A 17940-nucleotide genomic window follows, 5' to 3' on the forward strand; every position below is an offset into this window, starting at 1 on the left:
AGGAAGGCCAATACCTTGTTTGGCCCCAGGGCGGACAGGCCTCAGTTGCAAGTCAGTCGGATCTTCACAAACAGTAGCGCTTCAGTCGGAAATGCGGCCACGTCCATGGAGCTGGATGTTGACATCCAGAACTCTGTCCAGCTTCATGACTTAGGAACGGTTAGATTCGCAATTCCATGCCTGAAACGAAGAGATGGCTGACTCGGCATAGGGACCCGAAAATGAACTCCAGGTCTTTATTGTGCGGCAAGAACGCTCCTGGACCACGCTTAATGTTTCTAAAAGGCTATTCAAGGATTTAATGGAAGCCTTGGCAATATTTTCTGCATTCTGGGAATGCATGTTCACATTCGGGACGAAAGACGAGGAACATGAATGCGTGTTCCCTGGGTTTAGCTTACGCAGTTCTTCGTCCATGCCAGGAAAGGATACCCTCGGTTCGTCTAAGCTCCAAGGGTTGTAATCACGCATAGAGTATCTAACAAGGAAGTAGAAGCTAGCTATGTCTTGAGACGCGCTGAGCTTAACCATAGGAAGTTGGAAGAAGGCCAAATCCCTTGGTCAATCCGACAAACCGCAGTGTACCATCGACTTGATCGTCAGTCGGGCACTCTTCCTCTCTTTTCGTTCCCATCCAACGAGCAACGCTCATCATTCGTTCTCATTTCTCCTTCCAAACGTGTGGATGAGAGGGTCGGTCAGCTGCTAAAGCAAGCGCAGTCTGATAGGCGCGCCCGTACCCCCGGAGTTTGGCACAGCCTACTGGTTTCGGACAGCATTAAGGGCTGGCAGGGATATATTGCTTGGCTGGAAGAAGATGTCAAGGCGCGTGTAAGTAAATGCCGCTCTTGCACAAAATGAAAGCACCCGCTGATTGGTTTGGACGTGATAGTCCGACCAGATAACATTTGCCCCAGTCGGATACCCGAAAGGAGATGGTTTCAGATTCAGTGTTGAAGATCGTCAGGCTCTCAAAGTTGTCGAAGACTCTATCATCGACCTTCAGATCATACTCTCTACACTTATGGAAAATATTCTTGGCATCCGTAGTTATTGCAGGAGATGCTGTGGTATTTACTGTGGCAAAGAAAGTGGAAACGACTGTGGTTGTAAGTCTGTGGCTGATGAGTTTGATCAGTATGCCTCGGAGGTTTCTTTGTTCTTGACCCGGGCAAGCATATTAAGGAGCCGTGTTATATCCATCCAGAACCTGGTACTTCGCCTCATCCCACGAGTAATGAAATTATAACTGACTAGTCATTTAGCTTTCAGACCTTCTGCGCTACGAAGACCAAAGGGCTTTGAAGGACTTGACACTACAATCACAAGAAGAAGCTTGCACGATGCGGTCGTTAACTGTAAGATAGTCTCAACCTTAGGTTTGTATAGGAAATACTAACATAATGGCAGGAGAAAACCACCGAGGATGCAGCTGCTGTGAAGGTCTTAACAATCATCGGAGTGATATTCCTACCTACTACATTCGTAGCAGTAAGAAATCATCCATTTACCTTCGGTATTGCGCTTACATCAGTACAGAACATATTCTCCACTGAGTTTGTGAGGACTGATGACAACGGCCACGTTGTCGCAAGCGCCAATAGTTGGTTGCTTGCAGCAATCGCACTGCCATTGACGTTTCTCACTGTCGTCACATGGTGGCTCTGCGTGCGCTACCACCACATTTCAGCCTTGCAAAGGTCACTGAGGTACTTTTTTGCTCGGCTTTGGGGCTGGATAAAGTGGATGCGATGGTGGAACAAAACTCGAGTTCCTGACATCGAAAATCGGGAGTGCCAAACCAAAACGGGTACCACCGTCAGCATGCGGACATTGTCGAGGAAATCCACTGCCCCAGAAGCAAAGTGAGAGAGGTCCGAGTCGAAACGGAGATGTGGTTTGTTGTTTGAGTACTCCTTGTGCGGCTCAAAAAGCGATCGCCGATTGACCATACGGTATGTTCTAACAAATCATTGTTTGACATGTAAGCACAGCTAGTGGGCTACATAATGCAATGCACAAATGCCATGTTGCCTTATTGCCTTGTCGGAAAAGCACCAACGCCATGCATTGAGGCAAACGATAACTGTATCAATCTCATTTGTTCTGCTGATCACTCACCCTTCCAGTAGCAAAGCTCGATCGTATGAGATGGTGGATGTGGAGCGCCACTAAGGCAGACATGCGGTCTGTGGGTTGTGTTAAGCTGTAAGAAAAACAAGGATAGCCAAACTTTTTCCAGCCGCATTTTCAGAGTAGATTCGCTTGGCCCAGTCTACCACGTGCGTCAAACCTGAACTGACATATAAAGCGCTCTTAAACAAGCTTTTCCGGCTCAACCGTGCGACCATCCCCTTGTTATGCTGTAATTAGGTCTTTACTGTTTAATCTGCCAGCCTTCTCATTGTCGCACAGCACACCGGCAAAGCTACCCACCGCGTAGCCTCGACGGGTTCCCGAATGTGTTTCGGAAGCACTCTCAAGTACCACTGGAAAAGTACTTTTGAAGCCCAAGTAATTCAGAAGCCTAAGAGGTGATAATTTACTTGAGAATAGAGGGTGTCCTGACTTGGAGTTATAGAAGAACTCTTCTGTTACCCTTGTGGCAGTTGATAAACCGATGAAAACACTTGAAAAACTTTCAAAGGGAATAGATTACATTCCAGGTAAGACAAAGCCTAAAAGTCTTTGATTTCTGCAATCTTAACTTGGTATTTTCACTTGGCTAAATTAAGGCATAGGAATGGCCATATACAATAGCGTTTTCAACTATATAACACGTACCTCATACGCTGCCTGCTCTGAGAAACTCCAAAAGGAACTTGAAGATGCACGTCAAGAATACGAACAATCTGACCATTTCTTCATCCCTGAGGATATCAAAGAAAAAACCATAACACGGGATGCAATAGTTCACGCCATTCGGGCAGGGCAGTCAGCAAGCCAGCGACCCGAAAGACCGCAGCTGGTTGATGATGTCTATGGAAATGCAAAAAATTTGTTCTCGATATTGGCGTACATGAAGAAAGGCAGTGAGATCCGCGACTTCATGGACGAGGGAATATCAGATGAGGATTTACCTTTCGAGCGCTTACGAACAGGAGGCAAAGACATGTTTTCTATGCGGCGAAAGGAAGGACGGAAGATAGAAACATTGGAGCGATGGAACCCCAAAGATCGAGAAGAGCTCAGTCGAGTGCAGTGGTACATGCTGTCACCGGTGTTCCACTCCAGGCAACATTACAAGCTGCACGACAATGTTGTCCGACCATTTGTTGCTCTAAATCCAGAAGAACGGGAACAGCATCATCCAACAGGAGGAGGCTACAGCAACGTTTTCATAACCCGCATCCATAGCGCACATCACAAATTTCATTCCATCTGGCCCTCCACAGTAAGTTAAACACAGACATGTCATGGCGAACTTTTACTAACGAATGACACGCAGGAACTCGAGCTGAAGGTTGCCATTAAAGAGCTTTTGAGTCCGAAACGAGCTGATTTTGATAAAGAAAAGGGCATACTTCTGGACATCGGAAATGACGGACACTCGCACCCTAATCTGGTGAAACTCTTAGCAAGTTTTGAACAGAACAGGAAATTCTACCTGATTTTTCCCTGCGCAAATTCCAACTTACGGGAATACTGGAATAACCGGCAAGGGCCAATCTCAGATAAGGAGACAATTCTATGGGCATTAAAGCAAATGAAAGGCATTGCAGAAGCACTGGACAAGATCCACAACTTCGCGGTCACCATGCCTCTCGGCGTGGAAGGCGGAGTCCGCATTCCCCAGGATGGAGTGAAGCTCAGCGTTAAAAGGGGTGAAGAGAAGTTCGGTCGACACGGTGACATCAAACCGGAGAACATCTTGTGGTTCGAACATGCACCCGGCTCCGACTCCGATGGTCAAGCCGGAATCCTTCAAATTGCAGATTTTGGCCTAGGTCGTTTCCACGGACGCGATTCGCGGACAGAACCATGGCCTCACAACGTGGTCGGCTCTCCCACGTACGAACCTCCCGAATGCGAGTTACACTGCCCTGTTTCACGCGCATACGATCTCTGGGGTCTCGGCTGCCTCTATCTGGAATTTGCTACCTGGATTCTGATGGGGAACGAGGCCATAGGGCAATTCTCAACTTGTCGCGACCGACAATCTAGCTTGTATCCTCAGCTGACTGACGATCACTTCTTCACTATTATACGAGACGAATTCAACGGACAGCAGAAGGCTGTGGTGCGTGAAGGCGTGACGAAATGGGTCTGTGACCTTCACGCCCACGAAAGTTGTTCGCAGTTTCTTCATGACCTCTTGAAACTCATTATGGACAGCCTTCTCCAACCCGATGCAGCACACCGAATAGAGTCGAAGGATCTTTGTTCTAAGTTCGAAAGTTTCCTTGTCAAGGCCGCTGAGGACAACTATCTCTGCGCATCTAATCCATGATGATAGTCTACTGATAAAACAAAACAATTGAAACTTTGTCCCCTTTTAAGTAATGTAATCAAGATCACACTCAACATGGAGTTCTCTTGCGTGGCTTGAAGATTGAAGGTTTGTCTGGACAAAAACGTCAGTAAAACTTGATGTGGTGGTTTGGCCAAATTTCGGCTGCCACGTTGCCTTCGCTCGCAGATACATGACATGGTGCATGTTGAGCTGCAATGTCTTACCCACAGCATCGTTCATTGCTTGCTGCATCGCTGAGTGGCGGTGTGGTTGCATTGTCGGGAAGCGACGGCAGGATTCCTGCCGAAAACAATTTCTTACGAAAACTGACCCGCAGACACGGTTGGATGCATAAAGCACGCCATTGTTTGCCTGATCCCAGGAGTGGGGAACCGAAGTATGCATGCTGAAAGTTGGTGGCGGCCTGCTGATTGGTGCACACCTTTCCGCTCAATACCGAACCTGCGGATAACAGTGATTGGTTCTCTCAGGTAGACAAACAAACTATTAACGTCTATTGCTGACGTTAAAGCTACAAACAAAGAGAAATAGTTTTTTTCCCTAGAAATAACGGTTTTATGCGTTTCTCGTGGCTTGTTGATGGATAATTGCGTGTAACAAAATGAGATAGCCATGAAAGTGAACAGAAGCTGTACTATTGAGACTTAGGAACAAACTGGAAAATATTCTGAAGATGCCCTTCTGAGCATTGAGATCTGCTAATACCACGCCGTAAGTGCTCAGTGATATTAGCCCTCAACATGGAAGATCAGCACTTCATGCCGTGCCGGTCCGCCGTACAGACCGTCGTGCGCAGATGGAAGTTTTGGTCTGCCGTAGCTTTACCCGCACCGCCACCGCAAGCGATCGCTCGTCTATCCCACACCACACTCAACATCATCGTTTCTAAGATTGAGATCCTGACACGCTCAATACCCACAGCATCAAACCAACTGCCTTCGTGTAGAAGCTTCTGTCACCGTCTTCAGTCCTCCCGGATCATTTGCTACTAGTTGCTCGGCAGCATGACCTCGAACAAACGCTTCGCACAATACAACCAACACGTCGGCTACGACAGACGTTGGCCCGTCATGTACGCCTTTGCTGTGGACGAAGGGACAAGGCTTCGACCTCTGGAGCTGAAGCCCCCTTAACAGAGCACTGCGCGTTGATCTGATGTTCAACTCAACTGATTACGAAAGATTGATCACCTTCGCAGCGTTGGTGGTTAAACCCCGATCAAGGCGATTACTGTTGGACAAGTGGATACTGTGTTGAATTAGGAAGCTATAACGGTACAGTAGCTTACTTGAAGCATACAACCATGTTAAAACTGCTCCTATACAACCAGAAACCCACTGAGCTCTTCCATCAACCAAACAGAAGAACCAAAATTAGGAAAAGTTCGCCTCAGAAGAAACCCAGTTCCCTTAACACTCATCCCTTCACCTCTGACGGCCTAAGAGTGGGAAATCGTGACCTTGATATCATCGCTCACGGTAAAGGTACCACCAACCCTCTCCGTGAAGCCCTCGTCCTTGCACTTCTGCTTGACCTGTCTCAAGTAGTCGACCATATCTTTGCACGCCAGTGTCGCCTTAAATTTGCCGCAGATGCTCAGCGAGGCGCTTCCGGACTCCTTCCACGATTCACAGTCGCTGCCCATGCCGTTGTTGACGATACAGGCGCCGCCCTTCGCGTACAGAGCGTCCAGCGCGTCGGAAACGTCGGCGGATGAGGGGCTGGCGTCGGATGCCTCGCAGACCGCGCCGTAATCGGCCGCGGCGAGAGTGGCTGCGAGGAGAAGAGCGAGAGTCTTGCTGAGGGAAAGCATCTGGGAAGTGTTAGTGTGCACGAGGACGTAGGACCGCTGGTAAGTGTGTTGCTCACTTTGATGGTTTTGGTAGTTCTGGTAGTGGTGAGCGTAGTGGGTGGTGTTTTGTTTTGCTTTGTTTTGCTTCGTTGTCTGTTTGAGACTGATGCTGATGATGGTTCTGCTTCTTTCTAGGACTGCGACAGTGGTACTTATAGATGTTTTTGCTACCTTTGTCTGGAGTAACTGATTTAGAACCCAACACTTGACTCGAGTCTTCGCCCCAAACGGCCCTCTTCAAGGTATGATGGTTCATCCGCCAAGCATCCTTTACAGACCCATATACCGCAAGACCGCGGCCCAAAGATATGGCCCATATACCAGGCAAGTGTTGTGTCATTTCTCGAAGACTTTGCCCAACCATAAAATTTTACAGCGTAACAAAACCTTTTGATCGTTGCACAAAACCCGTTGATCTGTGTCCTAAAGAGCCACTTTGAATCGACCACATCTTGCCGTGTGGTGAGAACGGCCCCGGAACGAACCCTCCCAACCTCGATGACGGCCCACCGGACCACAAATAATTTCGCGACGGAACCTCTTTGGAAGAAACAGCCCGCGCGTGCATTGAGCGGTTAGCGGAAAAAGAAGTTAAGCCGTAAGGCTGACTCCAGGGAGTACACTTACTGGCACCTGCTGTAGACAGGCAGACCACAACCACATCCACAAGCGCACGCAGCCCAACCACAGCCCCAACACCGATATCCGTCACCACTGGGCCCTGATCTCAACACGAGTCCTCGTATCATAAAAAAGAATGTCTCAGACCCAACAATATAACTACCCTTCTCCCCCGACAGAGGGTGGCCCGGTAGATGGTGGCCTACTTTCTGACTTCAGCATTCTGGCCCCAGTCCACGCGGCTCTGCCGTTTGGGATCGGCTCGGTTCGGATCAGTGCCGGGTCTGGCTGCTGTGGGGGCGGAGAAGTGGGGCTGCTTGGCATAGGGCTGTAGGGCTGGGGGCGGGGTTTGCGGTGTGTCCTGATTCCGATTAATGATAATGGTGGTGTGATTGCAAAAGAGCGTGGAGTTTTCGGTGTACTTGGGGTTGAGGTTGGCGATCCCTCCCCAAATATCCCTTTGCATGTCGCCGGCCACTGTCTTACAGGCTGCTAAGATACCTTTCCTGGTTATATAACGTCTTTCAGCGGGAACCGAGATCCACAGCTTAGCATGACAGGAGATGATACAAGCAGTCCCTACAGAGTACTCCATACCTAGCTCACAGCCCGAGTCCTGGGTAGGTGCAACGGTCTTAGAGCACACATAGACTCTATACATCGTAGCTGGGTCTCTTCTTCTCCTCTGTACAAGTATCACCATCTCGCTTCACGGTGGATCTCGTTTCGCGGTGACGGACGTTAACGAAACCGAACAACTTCTCAAATCAGCGGGTTGCAAAAGGAACCAACACCTTTTACTTTTTTTGGTTCGAGAAGGTTTTCCTCGGCGAGATGACTGCTTTACTCATATTATAGCATCTCTAGGCACAAGGTTTCTAGGTTAACAAGCGCCTAACATCGTCACAAGCTCGTGGCTCTAACGCCAAAAACATTTACCTTTTTGCCGACCGCGATAACTTTTGTTACGCGCAGAACAAGGCTTTCGACAGTACCCGCGAGCACCCTCACGATGGCATAGAATAAGTAGCTCACTGTAAGCCCGACGACTTCTTGTTATACATCTGGTTCGGCACAACCACAGCAACGGCCATTCTTGATCTCAGTAAAGGCTCGATTGTTACTTTCTAGCGCAGCGGTTCCGTCTGCGCCATGGCCAAAAATCATCGACGCACTATTCAATTACACTCCAACCTTACACCGCTAGGGCGCCGACCTCGGCCACAACAGTAGTGTAAAGCTTTGATGGAGCTTTAACGGAAAACGACCGTGTCAATGACTACACTAGCGCCATCATCGCAATTCTTGGTCTCAGCGGAAAGATGTTCTGAGCAACATCTGCTTGCGGAGTAAGAAATGACCGGACTTGACTTTTTCAAAGCGGAAGTCTTTTGAGACTTCCATGGGAATCTACTTGGTTCGACTTTTTCGTTTTCTACTTTCCATTCAATCGCCGTTCGGTCGATAGGTAAGATGTGGTTTTCTGTTACACAAACTCCGCCAAGGCCCTCGGTCGCAGTGGAATCTCCCAGATACCTACTGTATACAACACGGTCAATAGGGCTCCTCCGACGATGGAGCCATCATTCTCCGGATGAAGATTCCTCTTTGAGGATTCTCTAAGAAGGGCAGCTTGGTCACAGCTGGTGCAAGTCCACACGGTAATAAGCCAAGCTGCTTAGCAACGAGATTACTCTAGCTGACAGCGGTGATGCGGATAGGGACTTCGTATACTTGACAACCAACTCAACTACCAATCAATACCAGCCTACACATGGAATTACCACATCCTTCTTCCCGATTTTTCACCATAAACCTCCTGCTACCACTTGACATTCCGAGGGACTCGTATACGGGATAAGAACGTAGTTGAAGAAAAGAACATAGCGGCATGCACATTGCACCCGCAGTCGCTCGAGCTACGGCACACTTATACCAGGCCTCTCATACCGGCCAGCTGCTCTTTCGGCTTCACGCTGTCGTTTGCCATGTGCGCGCGCGGAAGAATTACGTACCACCGCGGCATGTTGGATCCTGATGGCCGTGGCAGATGTTGCGCTGTGGGCCTTGGTCTGGTCTTTCTGACTCTTTGGCTCACTCAGAGTAAAAAGTGGTCAAGTTTTCGAAAAGTGTTTCACTTACCTCGTGGAGGAAACAACTCCATCGACATCACTCATGGTTGCGATGACTGCAACTAATTTACTGGCAGGGAAAATTGGTTGAGAATTGGCTCGTGGACAATCCATCCCGCCATTGCAACTTTGAGGCCATTTTTCGTGTGCCCCAGGCCGAGACTTTTTATTTAACAGCCTGTCACCCGCATAAATCAGTCATTAAACGGATGTATGGTACGTTTTTGGCTAAAATTGAACTATCGAGAATCAACCCCAATCGATCAACGCCCTTGATCGCGATAAAGCCAAAGGCCGCTCGTCTGCAATTAGTCCTGTGGTAAAATTTGCCTTTGTGGCTGATGCTGAGCCTCTGTTCCAAAACAATGTCTACGGGATTATGGTTCAGAAACAAGCAACCATGACTTACAGCATGACTCCCTCTTGTACACCAACAACAACATATAATACTAATATTTAACTGGGCGATCTCCCATTGCCTACATGAAAAGAAAGAAAGCACCCCGAACGCTTGCCACCCCAGAAAAGCTTACGAAAACAGGGAAACTCACCAGCGAAAATGGAGCACTTCCGTGCGTTCATCCGCTTCCAGGAGCACTGTATCCAGGTCTCCGGCAATCCGATACGCACAACAGCTGTCGTAGCCATGCAACGCAACCGCCTAGATGACAAGAGCGAGGCCGACTTCAACGAGCTCCGCATCCTGTGCGATCTCTTCCTCGACAAGCACGAAGAGATCATGAAAGGAGTTGTCGAGTAGATGGCCGGACGCGAAACCAACAAGGACAACGCGCAGCGTGTTGGACTGGATGCTCACACGGAGGCAAAGTACGAGTACCTTCGTCGCGCCTACAACATCCCTCTTGCGGAGTACAGGCGCTTCATCCTGCGCGAGGTCAAGAAACAGAAGCAGGCCGCCGCGGGTAGTACTAGCAGCGCTGGTTCGTCGGCCAGTTCCGCCGATTCTGGCGTCAGTGATGTCGATCATGATACTAGTTCTGAGGCTGCCCCGAGCAGCAAGCTTGGCCAGGCTGATATTGGTATGCTTGCGGCTTCCATGGGTCTCTTCCCTTCTTTCCAGGGCTATGTCTTGAAGCGCGGTGGCTGAGTCTTCCACTCCTTGCTTCCCGACACAGCGTTTCTATGCTGGTAAACCCCCCATAGCCGCTCTCCCCGGATGAAACCTTAAGTTAAGAGCATCAAGTAAGCCTGCTACTTTTCTCTCTTGGGTTTTTCTTTTGTCTCTCTGAAATGGTTCTCTTTGGTAGTTTTCCTCGTGCTCGATAGACTTCAAGATTGTTTGAAGTCTATCGCGCATGACTCTCACTTCTCTTGCTTGGTAAAGAAGCATAACATAAAATTTCTTATTTCTCTCCGCTGAAGTTTCCGCGCGATTTCAAGGTAAAGTAGGTGCATTGTCCACGTCTTTTCGTTTAGTAGTTAGTCCTCTTTGCGTGGTGTGCGGGCTTGTTCATTGCTCAAATTCTTCGTCGCGGTCTGGTAACGGCGAGAAGGATGAAGATTTAGTTTCTATTCTTCAGTCACATTAGGATGCCTTTGCTGCTGCTGACATTCATCCTTAGATTTGGCTAGCAGGGACTCATTGAACATTTTCGCAGCCATCCGGGTCATCAGCCGGACGACAAACTGGAAAACGCAGTCTTCTGCTGCAAGAGCTGCCGCTCAGCATCGATACCGTCGTTGTCATGACTCGGAGGTTTGGGTGCTGGTGCCCTCGGGAGAGACGAGCGCTTTTGTTGCCTACGCGATGGCCAAGGCGCGTTTTTATTAGAACGATGGAAGCCATGGGAAAGTACAGGATCCGGGAAGGATCAAAGCGTGGCCCCCACATCCTTTGCGGGTGGCGTTGTGGGTGCCGAATTAACGATCGTCATTGGCCCCCAGGCTCCACCGCACGGCCACCGGAATCCTGCCGTTGCTCTTACGACCTTTACTTTGTCTTGCGTTTGGCTTCTGACTTTATTGCAGTGTACTCTGAGTAGAGCTTGGCCATCTCTACAGGCATCAGTGCTCAGTGTTGTTACACTGTGTTGCAAAAACTTCGATAGTTCGACTCTTGCGTTCACTCGGCCCCATACCTTGTCATGAGACATTTCATATAAGTTTACATGTTGGATTGTTAGGTATACACGTTGAGAGTAAGACCCAGAATCCTCAAATAGGCTTATTGTTCCCGCGTCAGCACAGTAACATAACATTAGTTTCATTCAACGGAAGCATATACGCGCTTACAGCGTCTGTTCACCCATTTGCAAGACCGACCACGAGCAACAGAGGATCACCGGGGCCAACGAAAACTCCCTAATCCGATGAACAACACCGCAGATCCCCAACGGCCCCAAAATGCAATAACCACTATGAAAATGCCATCATGCGCAGTTGGGGGCTTGGGGCGGACCACGAACCTCAATAAGTTTTAAAAGACAGCACTGAATCTTCCGAACTCATCAACAACTCAACAGCAAATACAACTTCCATTGCTTTACCACCACTACACTCCTTTTCAACGAAATCTCTCTTTCCAAAATGCACCACTTCACGGGGCTGCTGCCCCTCGCCTTCCTCGCGGCCTCCGCCTCCGCCGTTGTCGTCCGTCCCACGGGCTACGTTGCGCAACCCCACGTCACGCCGACGCCGCACATCTACGAGGGCGTGGGCAAGCGGTACGTCGTCATCGGCACGCCCACTGCCACGACCCCAGACAGCCTGCTGTTCGCGAACGGGACGCCCTGGCCTACGCCAAACCTCCCCCCCATGGGCCACGGCCCGGTCAAGAACGGCGGCCCCCCCGCTAACCCCGACAACGCGTACCACGGGCCCGAGGAACCTTACTATGACGGACGGACCGGCATGGCTCGCCGTGCCAAAGAGTTCGGGTTCAGCCCGTGGGGGAACACGCACCCGGACCACCTCTCGCGGCGCGGGGAGGCAGGTGGCAACACTGTGCACACCCCTGTGCACACGCCCGTGGCCACGCCTGTTCTCAATGCGGATGGCATTTCTGTCAACTTGGGTCCTGCTGTTATTCCACCAGGTTTACCTGTGGAAGAGTACAGGATGATTCATGACCCCATTGTGGCGCGCAGGAGCTCGTTCTTCGCGAGGCGCAACAACGACCCCGCCCCCAGGATCGAGACGCCGCACCTCGACAGCGGCGCGAATGTGCACGGCGACCTTGCGCGGCGCGCTGAGTCCGGTCCTAGAATCGAGACGCCGCACCTCGACAGCGGTGCGAATGTGCATGGCGACCTCGCCAGGCGCGCTGATCCCGCCCCTAGGATTGAGATGCCGGATCTTGGCGATGCGACTCCACGCGGGGACCTCGTCCGGCGCGCTGTCTCTGACGAGAGGCTTAGTGAGTCGGAGAGGCAGCAAGAGGGGGGTGATGAGCAGCACAGCGACAGCCCCAGAATCGAGATGCCGGATCTCGGCGATGCGACTCCGCGCGGCAACCTCGCTCGGCGCATCGTCGCTAATGGGATGCAGCTAGCGGATAAAGAGGGCACGTATATACCCACGGGCCTGGTAAGGCGCGACGTTAAAGACGACGTTGACTACTCCGACTCCGAGCCTACTGTGGGTGATATCACGCAGGAGGAGGCGAGGCAGGAGCTAGAGGAATTGAATCCTTAGGATTGCTGTTTTGGGTGCGCTTTTACTTTTCTTGGGGGATTATAACAGGGTGGACGGAGATTTTTCAGCTTTGGTATTTTCTTAGAGAAAGATGTTGTTATAAGATTAGGTCTTGTATTAGCCAGATTGGTTAAACACTAAGCATTTTCACACATTCTTTCAGCATTATAATGTCCTCTCCGCTCCCGTTTCAGCAGATACTTGGGTTTTGAAGGCTCCAGCGAATAAAAGTGTTAGCATTTGCGAGACGTCTGAGGCGGTGGTGACCGGGAGATTTAAATTGCTGCCCCGAAGAGTTGAACGCGACACAGACACTGAAACCTTACAGGAGAAGCGTAACCTTATTCTACCTTTCATAGCATGGATCTACCTCAAAGCCACACACACTTCCATAATAAAGCTCACATCGTTCCCTAAATTATCAAACCGTCTCAAAATCAACCTCCCAACCCTAAAAACCCCACCCCAAAACCCCACCCCTCTCCTCTCCCACTCCCTAGGCAGCATATCGCAAATCCCTTCCTCGCTCTCACCTCTCCTTTCCTCCCTCTGCAGCTCCATCCTCCTTGCAAAAAAACACCTCGTTCCTATGTATGCAAGACATGAGGGAAAGATGCTGGAATCATCATGGGGCTAGCGTGGATGGACCTCTCGACTATCATTAAATCGGCACTGGGAGATATACTCGACTGTCTTGCTGGTATAGATGCTCCTACGGTAATCTAGCATGGCAAACCCATCTAAAAGCGCGCCCAAAAGCAAACAGCACGACAAGCAAGCCACCCACCCCCCGCACCGGGTAGCGCGCGCGCGTGAATTTCCAACCGACCACAACCCCTCCCCAACCACGTCAACCCCCCAGTCCAACCAAACGAACCTCCCTAGCACTTGCGCCACGTACCCCCCCTAGCATCCGCTCCACAAAGTCGCAACCACGCTCAGCGCCGGCGCGCCCCACAGCACAGGCAGCGCGACCGCCATCCCGACCTTCCAGTACTGCCAGCCCAGTACCGCGGAGCCCAGCACGCTGCTCCAGAGGATGAGCTTCTCCTCTAGAGTGCGCGGGCCGCCGAGGCGTGCCCATTTTGCGTTGAGGGCCGCTGTTGTGTGTCGCTGGTGTTAGCATACCTTCCTTTAAAGCCGACATTCGCGCACAGTGTTGAGGCTTGGGGATGGGAGATCAAGGGTTTTAGGGATAAATGGGTTGGGGATCAAGGGGTTGCAGATTGGGGTATTGAGGGTTTCGAGGGAAACGCACCCAAAACAACAGTAGCAACAACAGCATAATCCCACGTGGGCCCCGCAACGCCCTTCGCGATCTCGTTCTCGCGGCTGGTGGATGGGATCTGTGCGAGTGCGGGGTAGATGACGCTGAAGCCTGTGGCGATGTGTTTGGGGATCGTGAGGGCCATTGTCGCGGCCGAGAGGTAATAGAACGTTGATGGTGTGAAGAGCGGCATGTTTGTGCGCGTGCGGGTTGTCTTTTGCTATTGCTTGGCCTGTTGTATGCTGTATGTTGGATGTTGTAATACTAGTGGTGGGCGTACGGCTATTGTGGTAGTGAGGGAATCGAGCACGACAAGAGCTGGGAAACGGCTTTATAAGTAGGTTCGTGGAGCTCAGCAAAGACATTCGATCCTTCTGCGTATTTTGAGTGCGCCGCTAAATTAGTGTAGAGTATATTTTGCAGGAATCGTGAAAGTTGACGTAAGTCAAGAGAATACTAATAAATCCGTACTATAAAGAGACTCGATCCTAAATATTGTTGGCTTTCCATATATACCTAGTAGAAGTAGATATCTTAAAACTTACTAGAGCTCTTCTTCTCTATTCTTCCTTCCTCTTACAATCGTAGATTATAAAGCGAGTATAAAACACAAGCTAGTAGTAGCCTATTCCTAGCTATTAAACTATATTTAATTAATAGTGTGTAAAATCATCTAGCCTTATTACCGTCGGTCTAAATAAACAGGCGGTACGCTAACGGGCAGTAATAGCCGTCTCTATAGCGACGCGCCAAGAACGGTCTCGGCCCGACGGAGCTTAGTCTCTTAGAGAAGTAGTTATTTTTATCTCTACTAGCATAGAGGCTTAGAGGGGTAAACGCCACCCGCGTTACTTAGCTAGGCTTAGTATTATAGCCCTACACGCGCGCGAGCGAATAATAGGACGATCGAGCGAGTGAGTCTTCACGACCTCCCTGCTAAGCTGCGACGGCCTGTTTCACACCTAAGTTGACCCTCTGGGACTGGTGGAGAAGTACGCGTGGACACGGGGGCTTGGAGGCGTGGGGGTGGAGAAGATTACTTTTTTTAAGCTTTATTATTGCAATATAATGCGCACAAGGATAAATTCAACAACCATACTAAGACTTGTGATAACTGTATGACGGAGCCGGACGAGTACGACTTGTTGCACCGTCCAAGTAAACGTGTGGACGGTTGCACACTCTGGATGCCGAGGGGATGACCGCGCGGGGGGATGCCGCGGGTCCGTCGTGAAGCGTTGACGAGGGCCGCGGCATAGGGGCGTCCAGTAGGGATAGTTTCGTGTGACTGAGTATTTGCTTGCCGCTGCTGTTGGTGGGAGTCTGCATGAATAGAAACCATGGATTGGAAAAATGAAGACGTAAACGGGGTCTTTGGTAGTGGAAAAAAAGACTTAACATATGAAGTACCTAGTCTGGAAGCTTGTCACCACTCTACGAGAGAGTAAAGCGTTTGAACAAACGCAAACGCAATGAAGTGTTCAACGCCTGGCCTCAGCCAACATACACACCTTCTCGGCAACGCCACCCTCCGAGGGTCCTCGCCCCGTGCACAGTCGTGAGCACGTGTCTGCCGTCGATGTTGTCGCTGCGGCCTTCATGGCTGAGCAGCACGTCATCCATGGCCGGCAGCTGGTGCGGGTCCAGTGCCAGGTCGTCGGGAACGCGCACGGTCGCAAGGTCTAGGTCCTCGGTGCTGCCGGCGGGGGAGAAGAAGGGGTCGGTGAGGAGTTGAGGCCGTTGATGGTGAGGACGGCGGTCGTAGTGCTGGCGTGTGTGGTGCTGACGCTGGGGGGTGCCATCATGCCATGGTGGTGGTGGTGAGGTGCTGATGGTGGCGACGCGGTGAGGTGAGAGATGGATCATGGTGCAGGATGGTTCTGACTGGAGATGATCAGCCTTGTTCATATATCTAGGTACTGTCGAGTGAAAGCCCGTTATGTGGTCTTTCCACGGGAGTAGGAATAGGTTGCGGCGAGACGAGAGGCGTGCTTGCTCTGGGTTCTGGGTGGGTGTGATGCCCGAGCGGTGGTGGTGGTGGTGGTGGTGTGGCGCAAGCTCTCAGACGGGCGCGAACCTCAAGGCCATAAGGTAGGTACATACCTACCTAGGTAGGAACAGCGACACGAACGGCAGACGACGAGGAACAAGGACCTAGATTAAGTACATACGTAGACAGCCACGCAGAGAGGTAGGTAGGTGCCTTATATACAATTCGCGCTCCACATCGCCTCAAACCTAAAACCCCCAACCAACCCTAACGCCATGGGCCCTGGCGATCTTCTCCTCCTCCAGCCGCTCGGGGCTAAAATCCTCAAAGCCATAACTCCAAATACTCTCTGCGGCGGAAAACTCCCTACTCAAGCTGCCACCATCGGCCTTCGAGCTTCTTGCACCCACATGCTGCAAGACGGGCGGACTCATAGCCCAGCGGAGCTCGCCGCGCGAATCCGCAAACTCCTCCGTCAGCATGTCCACGAACCCGACCCCCGCGCCCCGGTAGAACGTCACCAGCTCGCGCACCCGCCGTGCCTGGAACGCAAACCCCTGGCTGCAGCACCCGTACCGCGGCATGTGGTGGATGCCGGGCGCGAGGGGCGCGAGGCAGGACCGCCCGGCGGCGAAGAAGAGGCCGATGGATAGGGGCAAGAAGACCAGCGCGGTGAGGTAGAGGACGGGGGTCGTGAGGATGGTGGTTGCGAGGGTGGGCGAGCGCCGCCGTAGGATGTGCAGGACTCCTGTTAGGCTGATGATTGTGAGGAGGGAGAGGAAGAGGTAGCCCGGCCATTCTTCGCTGTTGTAGCCAAGGAATTGCTCCGTGTAGAAGAGGCGTAGGTACAGGACTGCGGCCGTGTTAGCAATAATGGATGCATTTCGTAAAAGATGGGGATACACGCACAGCTCTCTTCGCCCCATTCGTGCGTCTTGGCCTCTGCCGCCTTCAACGCCTCCTCTACCCGCGGCAACCACCCTTTCATGGCGACAACGTCGTCCTCCAGCACAACCGTGTACCGCGCGCCCGTCTTGTCGCACTGCTCCAGCAGGTACGCGTAGTCAAAGAGGCCCTTTTGGCGAAACAAGCCCTGCTCGCGCTCCCACCCCTTGATGCGATCCAGCTCCTCGCCCTCGACACCGTCATAGCCGCGCACGACCGTATCCGCCACGTTATCAATCCACTTCTCCCCCGCCGCAGGGTGCATGGCCGGGTCCGTCTGCGCAATAAACAGCAGCAGATGCAGGCGCTTGCGCTCCTCGTCGTCCAACCCATCCAGCACGGAGCCGACGGCGTGGCGGAAGTAGCGCGCGCCCTTGCGCGCGACCGTCGCGATGCCGACGCACAGCTCCGGCCCGGGCGCGTCTGCGGCTTCGAGCTCCGCGGCCGAGCGGTTCGCAAACGGCAGCGCGAACGGCGCGCTCCGCTCTGCGTCGAGGATGAAGTGCGCGGCCTCGTGCTTCCGCACGGCCGAGTAGCGCGGCGTGTGGGCGCGGTAGGGCGCGAAGAAGGCGGAGGAGGGGTCGTGGTCGCAGCGGCGGCGGAGGTAGAGGAACGCGACGAGGTAGAGGGCGAGGAAGAGGAGGGTGGCTCGCGCGGCCGGCGAAGAGGGGCTGCGCAGGTCGAGAAGGCGTGGAAAGCGTGGGCGCAGGAGCATGGTGGTGGTCGGTCGGCGGGGAGGGAGTCGGCGTCGGGCGTGTGTCGTGCTCGTGGTGGTGAGTGGAGAGGAGAATGAAGGAGACACGACAACAACGCGTTGGCAGACAATCGCAACTCGCGGGTGGAGACGTTCTGCTGGCCCTTGCATGGCCGTTGTTGTCGATCATCATGGGGGCGGAAAGGGCATTGGGCAGACGCAAATGGCAGGTCCGGTCCGCTCTCCGCTCTCCGCAAGACGACATGGCGCAAGGCGCAAAGCTAGCCAGCTATTCTTAGCATGTGCAAAAA

General features: G+C 51.9%; 9 protein-coding genes across 9 annotated transcripts; 5 read left to right on the top strand and 4 right to left on the bottom strand.

Moving 5' to 3' along the window:
• Positions 1-226: 226 nt before the first annotated feature.
• On the top strand, positions 227-1869 carry K452DRAFT_239282 (uncharacterized protein; the record flags this gene model as incomplete). The annotated part of the gene is made up of 6 exons (XM_033537715.1): positions 227-437; positions 497-831; positions 893-1234; positions 1266-1358; positions 1411-1491; positions 1540-1869. Coding segments are annotated over 6 exons (1392 nt in total), but the record flags the coding sequence as incomplete, so codon positions are not given.
• Positions 1870-2743: 874 nt separating this feature from the next.
• K452DRAFT_313947 (uncharacterized protein) lies at positions 2744-4450 on the top strand (the record flags this gene model as incomplete). The annotated part of the gene is made up of 2 exons (XM_033543712.1): positions 2744-3394; positions 3449-4450. 2 exons carry the CDS (start codon positions 2744-2746, stop codon positions 4448-4450), a joined length of 1653 nt encoding a protein of 550 aa, XP_033391205.1.
• Positions 4451-5912: 1462 nt separating this feature from the next.
• On the bottom strand, positions 5913-9124 carry K452DRAFT_303507 (uncharacterized protein; the record flags this gene model as incomplete). Its single annotated transcript, XM_033542731.1, has 3 exons — positions 5913-6287; positions 6344-6362; positions 9090-9124. 3 exons carry the CDS (start codon positions 9122-9124, stop codon positions 5913-5915), a joined length of 429 nt encoding a protein of 142 aa, XP_033391206.1.
• A 514-nt stretch (positions 9125-9638) lies between these two features.
• Positions 9639-10187, top strand: K452DRAFT_303508 (uncharacterized protein; the record flags this gene model as incomplete). The annotated part of the gene is made up of 2 exons (XM_033542732.1): positions 9639-9830; positions 9909-10187. The coding sequence occupies 2 exons, from the start codon at positions 9639-9641 to the stop codon at positions 10185-10187; spliced, it is 471 nt and encodes a 156-aa protein (XP_033391207.1).
• A 1439-nt stretch (positions 10188-11626) lies between these two features.
• On the top strand, positions 11627-12733 carry K452DRAFT_303509 (uncharacterized protein; the record flags this gene model as incomplete). The annotated part of the gene is made up of 1 exon (XM_033542733.1): positions 11627-12733. One exon carries the CDS (start codon positions 11627-11629, stop codon positions 12731-12733), a length of 1107 nt encoding a protein of 368 aa, XP_033391208.1.
• A 906-nt stretch (positions 12734-13639) lies between these two features.
• On the bottom strand, positions 13640-14193 carry K452DRAFT_239283 (uncharacterized protein; the record flags this gene model as incomplete). The annotated part of the gene is made up of 2 exons (XM_033537716.1): positions 13640-13833; positions 13992-14193. 2 exons carry the CDS (start codon positions 14191-14193, stop codon positions 13640-13642), a joined length of 396 nt encoding a protein of 131 aa, XP_033391209.1.
• A 1301-nt stretch (positions 14194-15494) lies between these two features.
• Positions 15495-15866, bottom strand: K452DRAFT_313951 (uncharacterized protein; the record flags this gene model as incomplete). The annotated part of the gene is made up of 1 exon (XM_033543713.1): positions 15495-15866. The coding sequence occupies one exon, from the start codon at positions 15864-15866 to the stop codon at positions 15495-15497; it is 372 nt and encodes a 123-aa protein (XP_033391210.1).
• Positions 15867-16238: 372 nt separating this feature from the next.
• On the bottom strand, positions 16239-17650 carry K452DRAFT_239276 (uncharacterized protein; the record flags this gene model as incomplete). Its single annotated transcript, XM_033537714.1, has 2 exons — positions 16239-16843; positions 16900-17650. 2 exons carry the CDS (start codon positions 17648-17650, stop codon positions 16239-16241), a joined length of 1356 nt encoding a protein of 451 aa, XP_033391211.1.
• Positions 17651-17660: 10 nt separating this feature from the next.
• On the top strand, positions 17661-17940 carry K452DRAFT_293178 (uncharacterized protein). The gene has a single exon (XM_033541515.1). It carries the CDS (start codon positions 17725-17727, stop codon positions 17926-17928), a length of 204 nt encoding a protein of 67 aa, XP_033391212.1. The 5' UTR covers positions 17661-17724; the 3' UTR covers positions 17929-17940.

The sequence above is a fragment of the Aplosporella prunicola genome (assembly GCF_010093885.1).
Source record: "Aplosporella prunicola CBS 121167 unplaced genomic scaffold K452scaffold_105, whole genome shotgun sequence".
Taxonomy (NCBI): Eukaryota; Fungi; Ascomycota; class Dothideomycetes; order Botryosphaeriales; family Aplosporellaceae; genus Aplosporella; species Aplosporella prunicola.

What these genes read in the sequence shown, in the direction of transcription:
- K452DRAFT_293178 (XM_033541515.1), top strand. Translation starts at nt 17,725, where the DNA reads ATGAAGGAGACACGACAACAACGCGTTGGCAGACAATCGCAACTCGCG.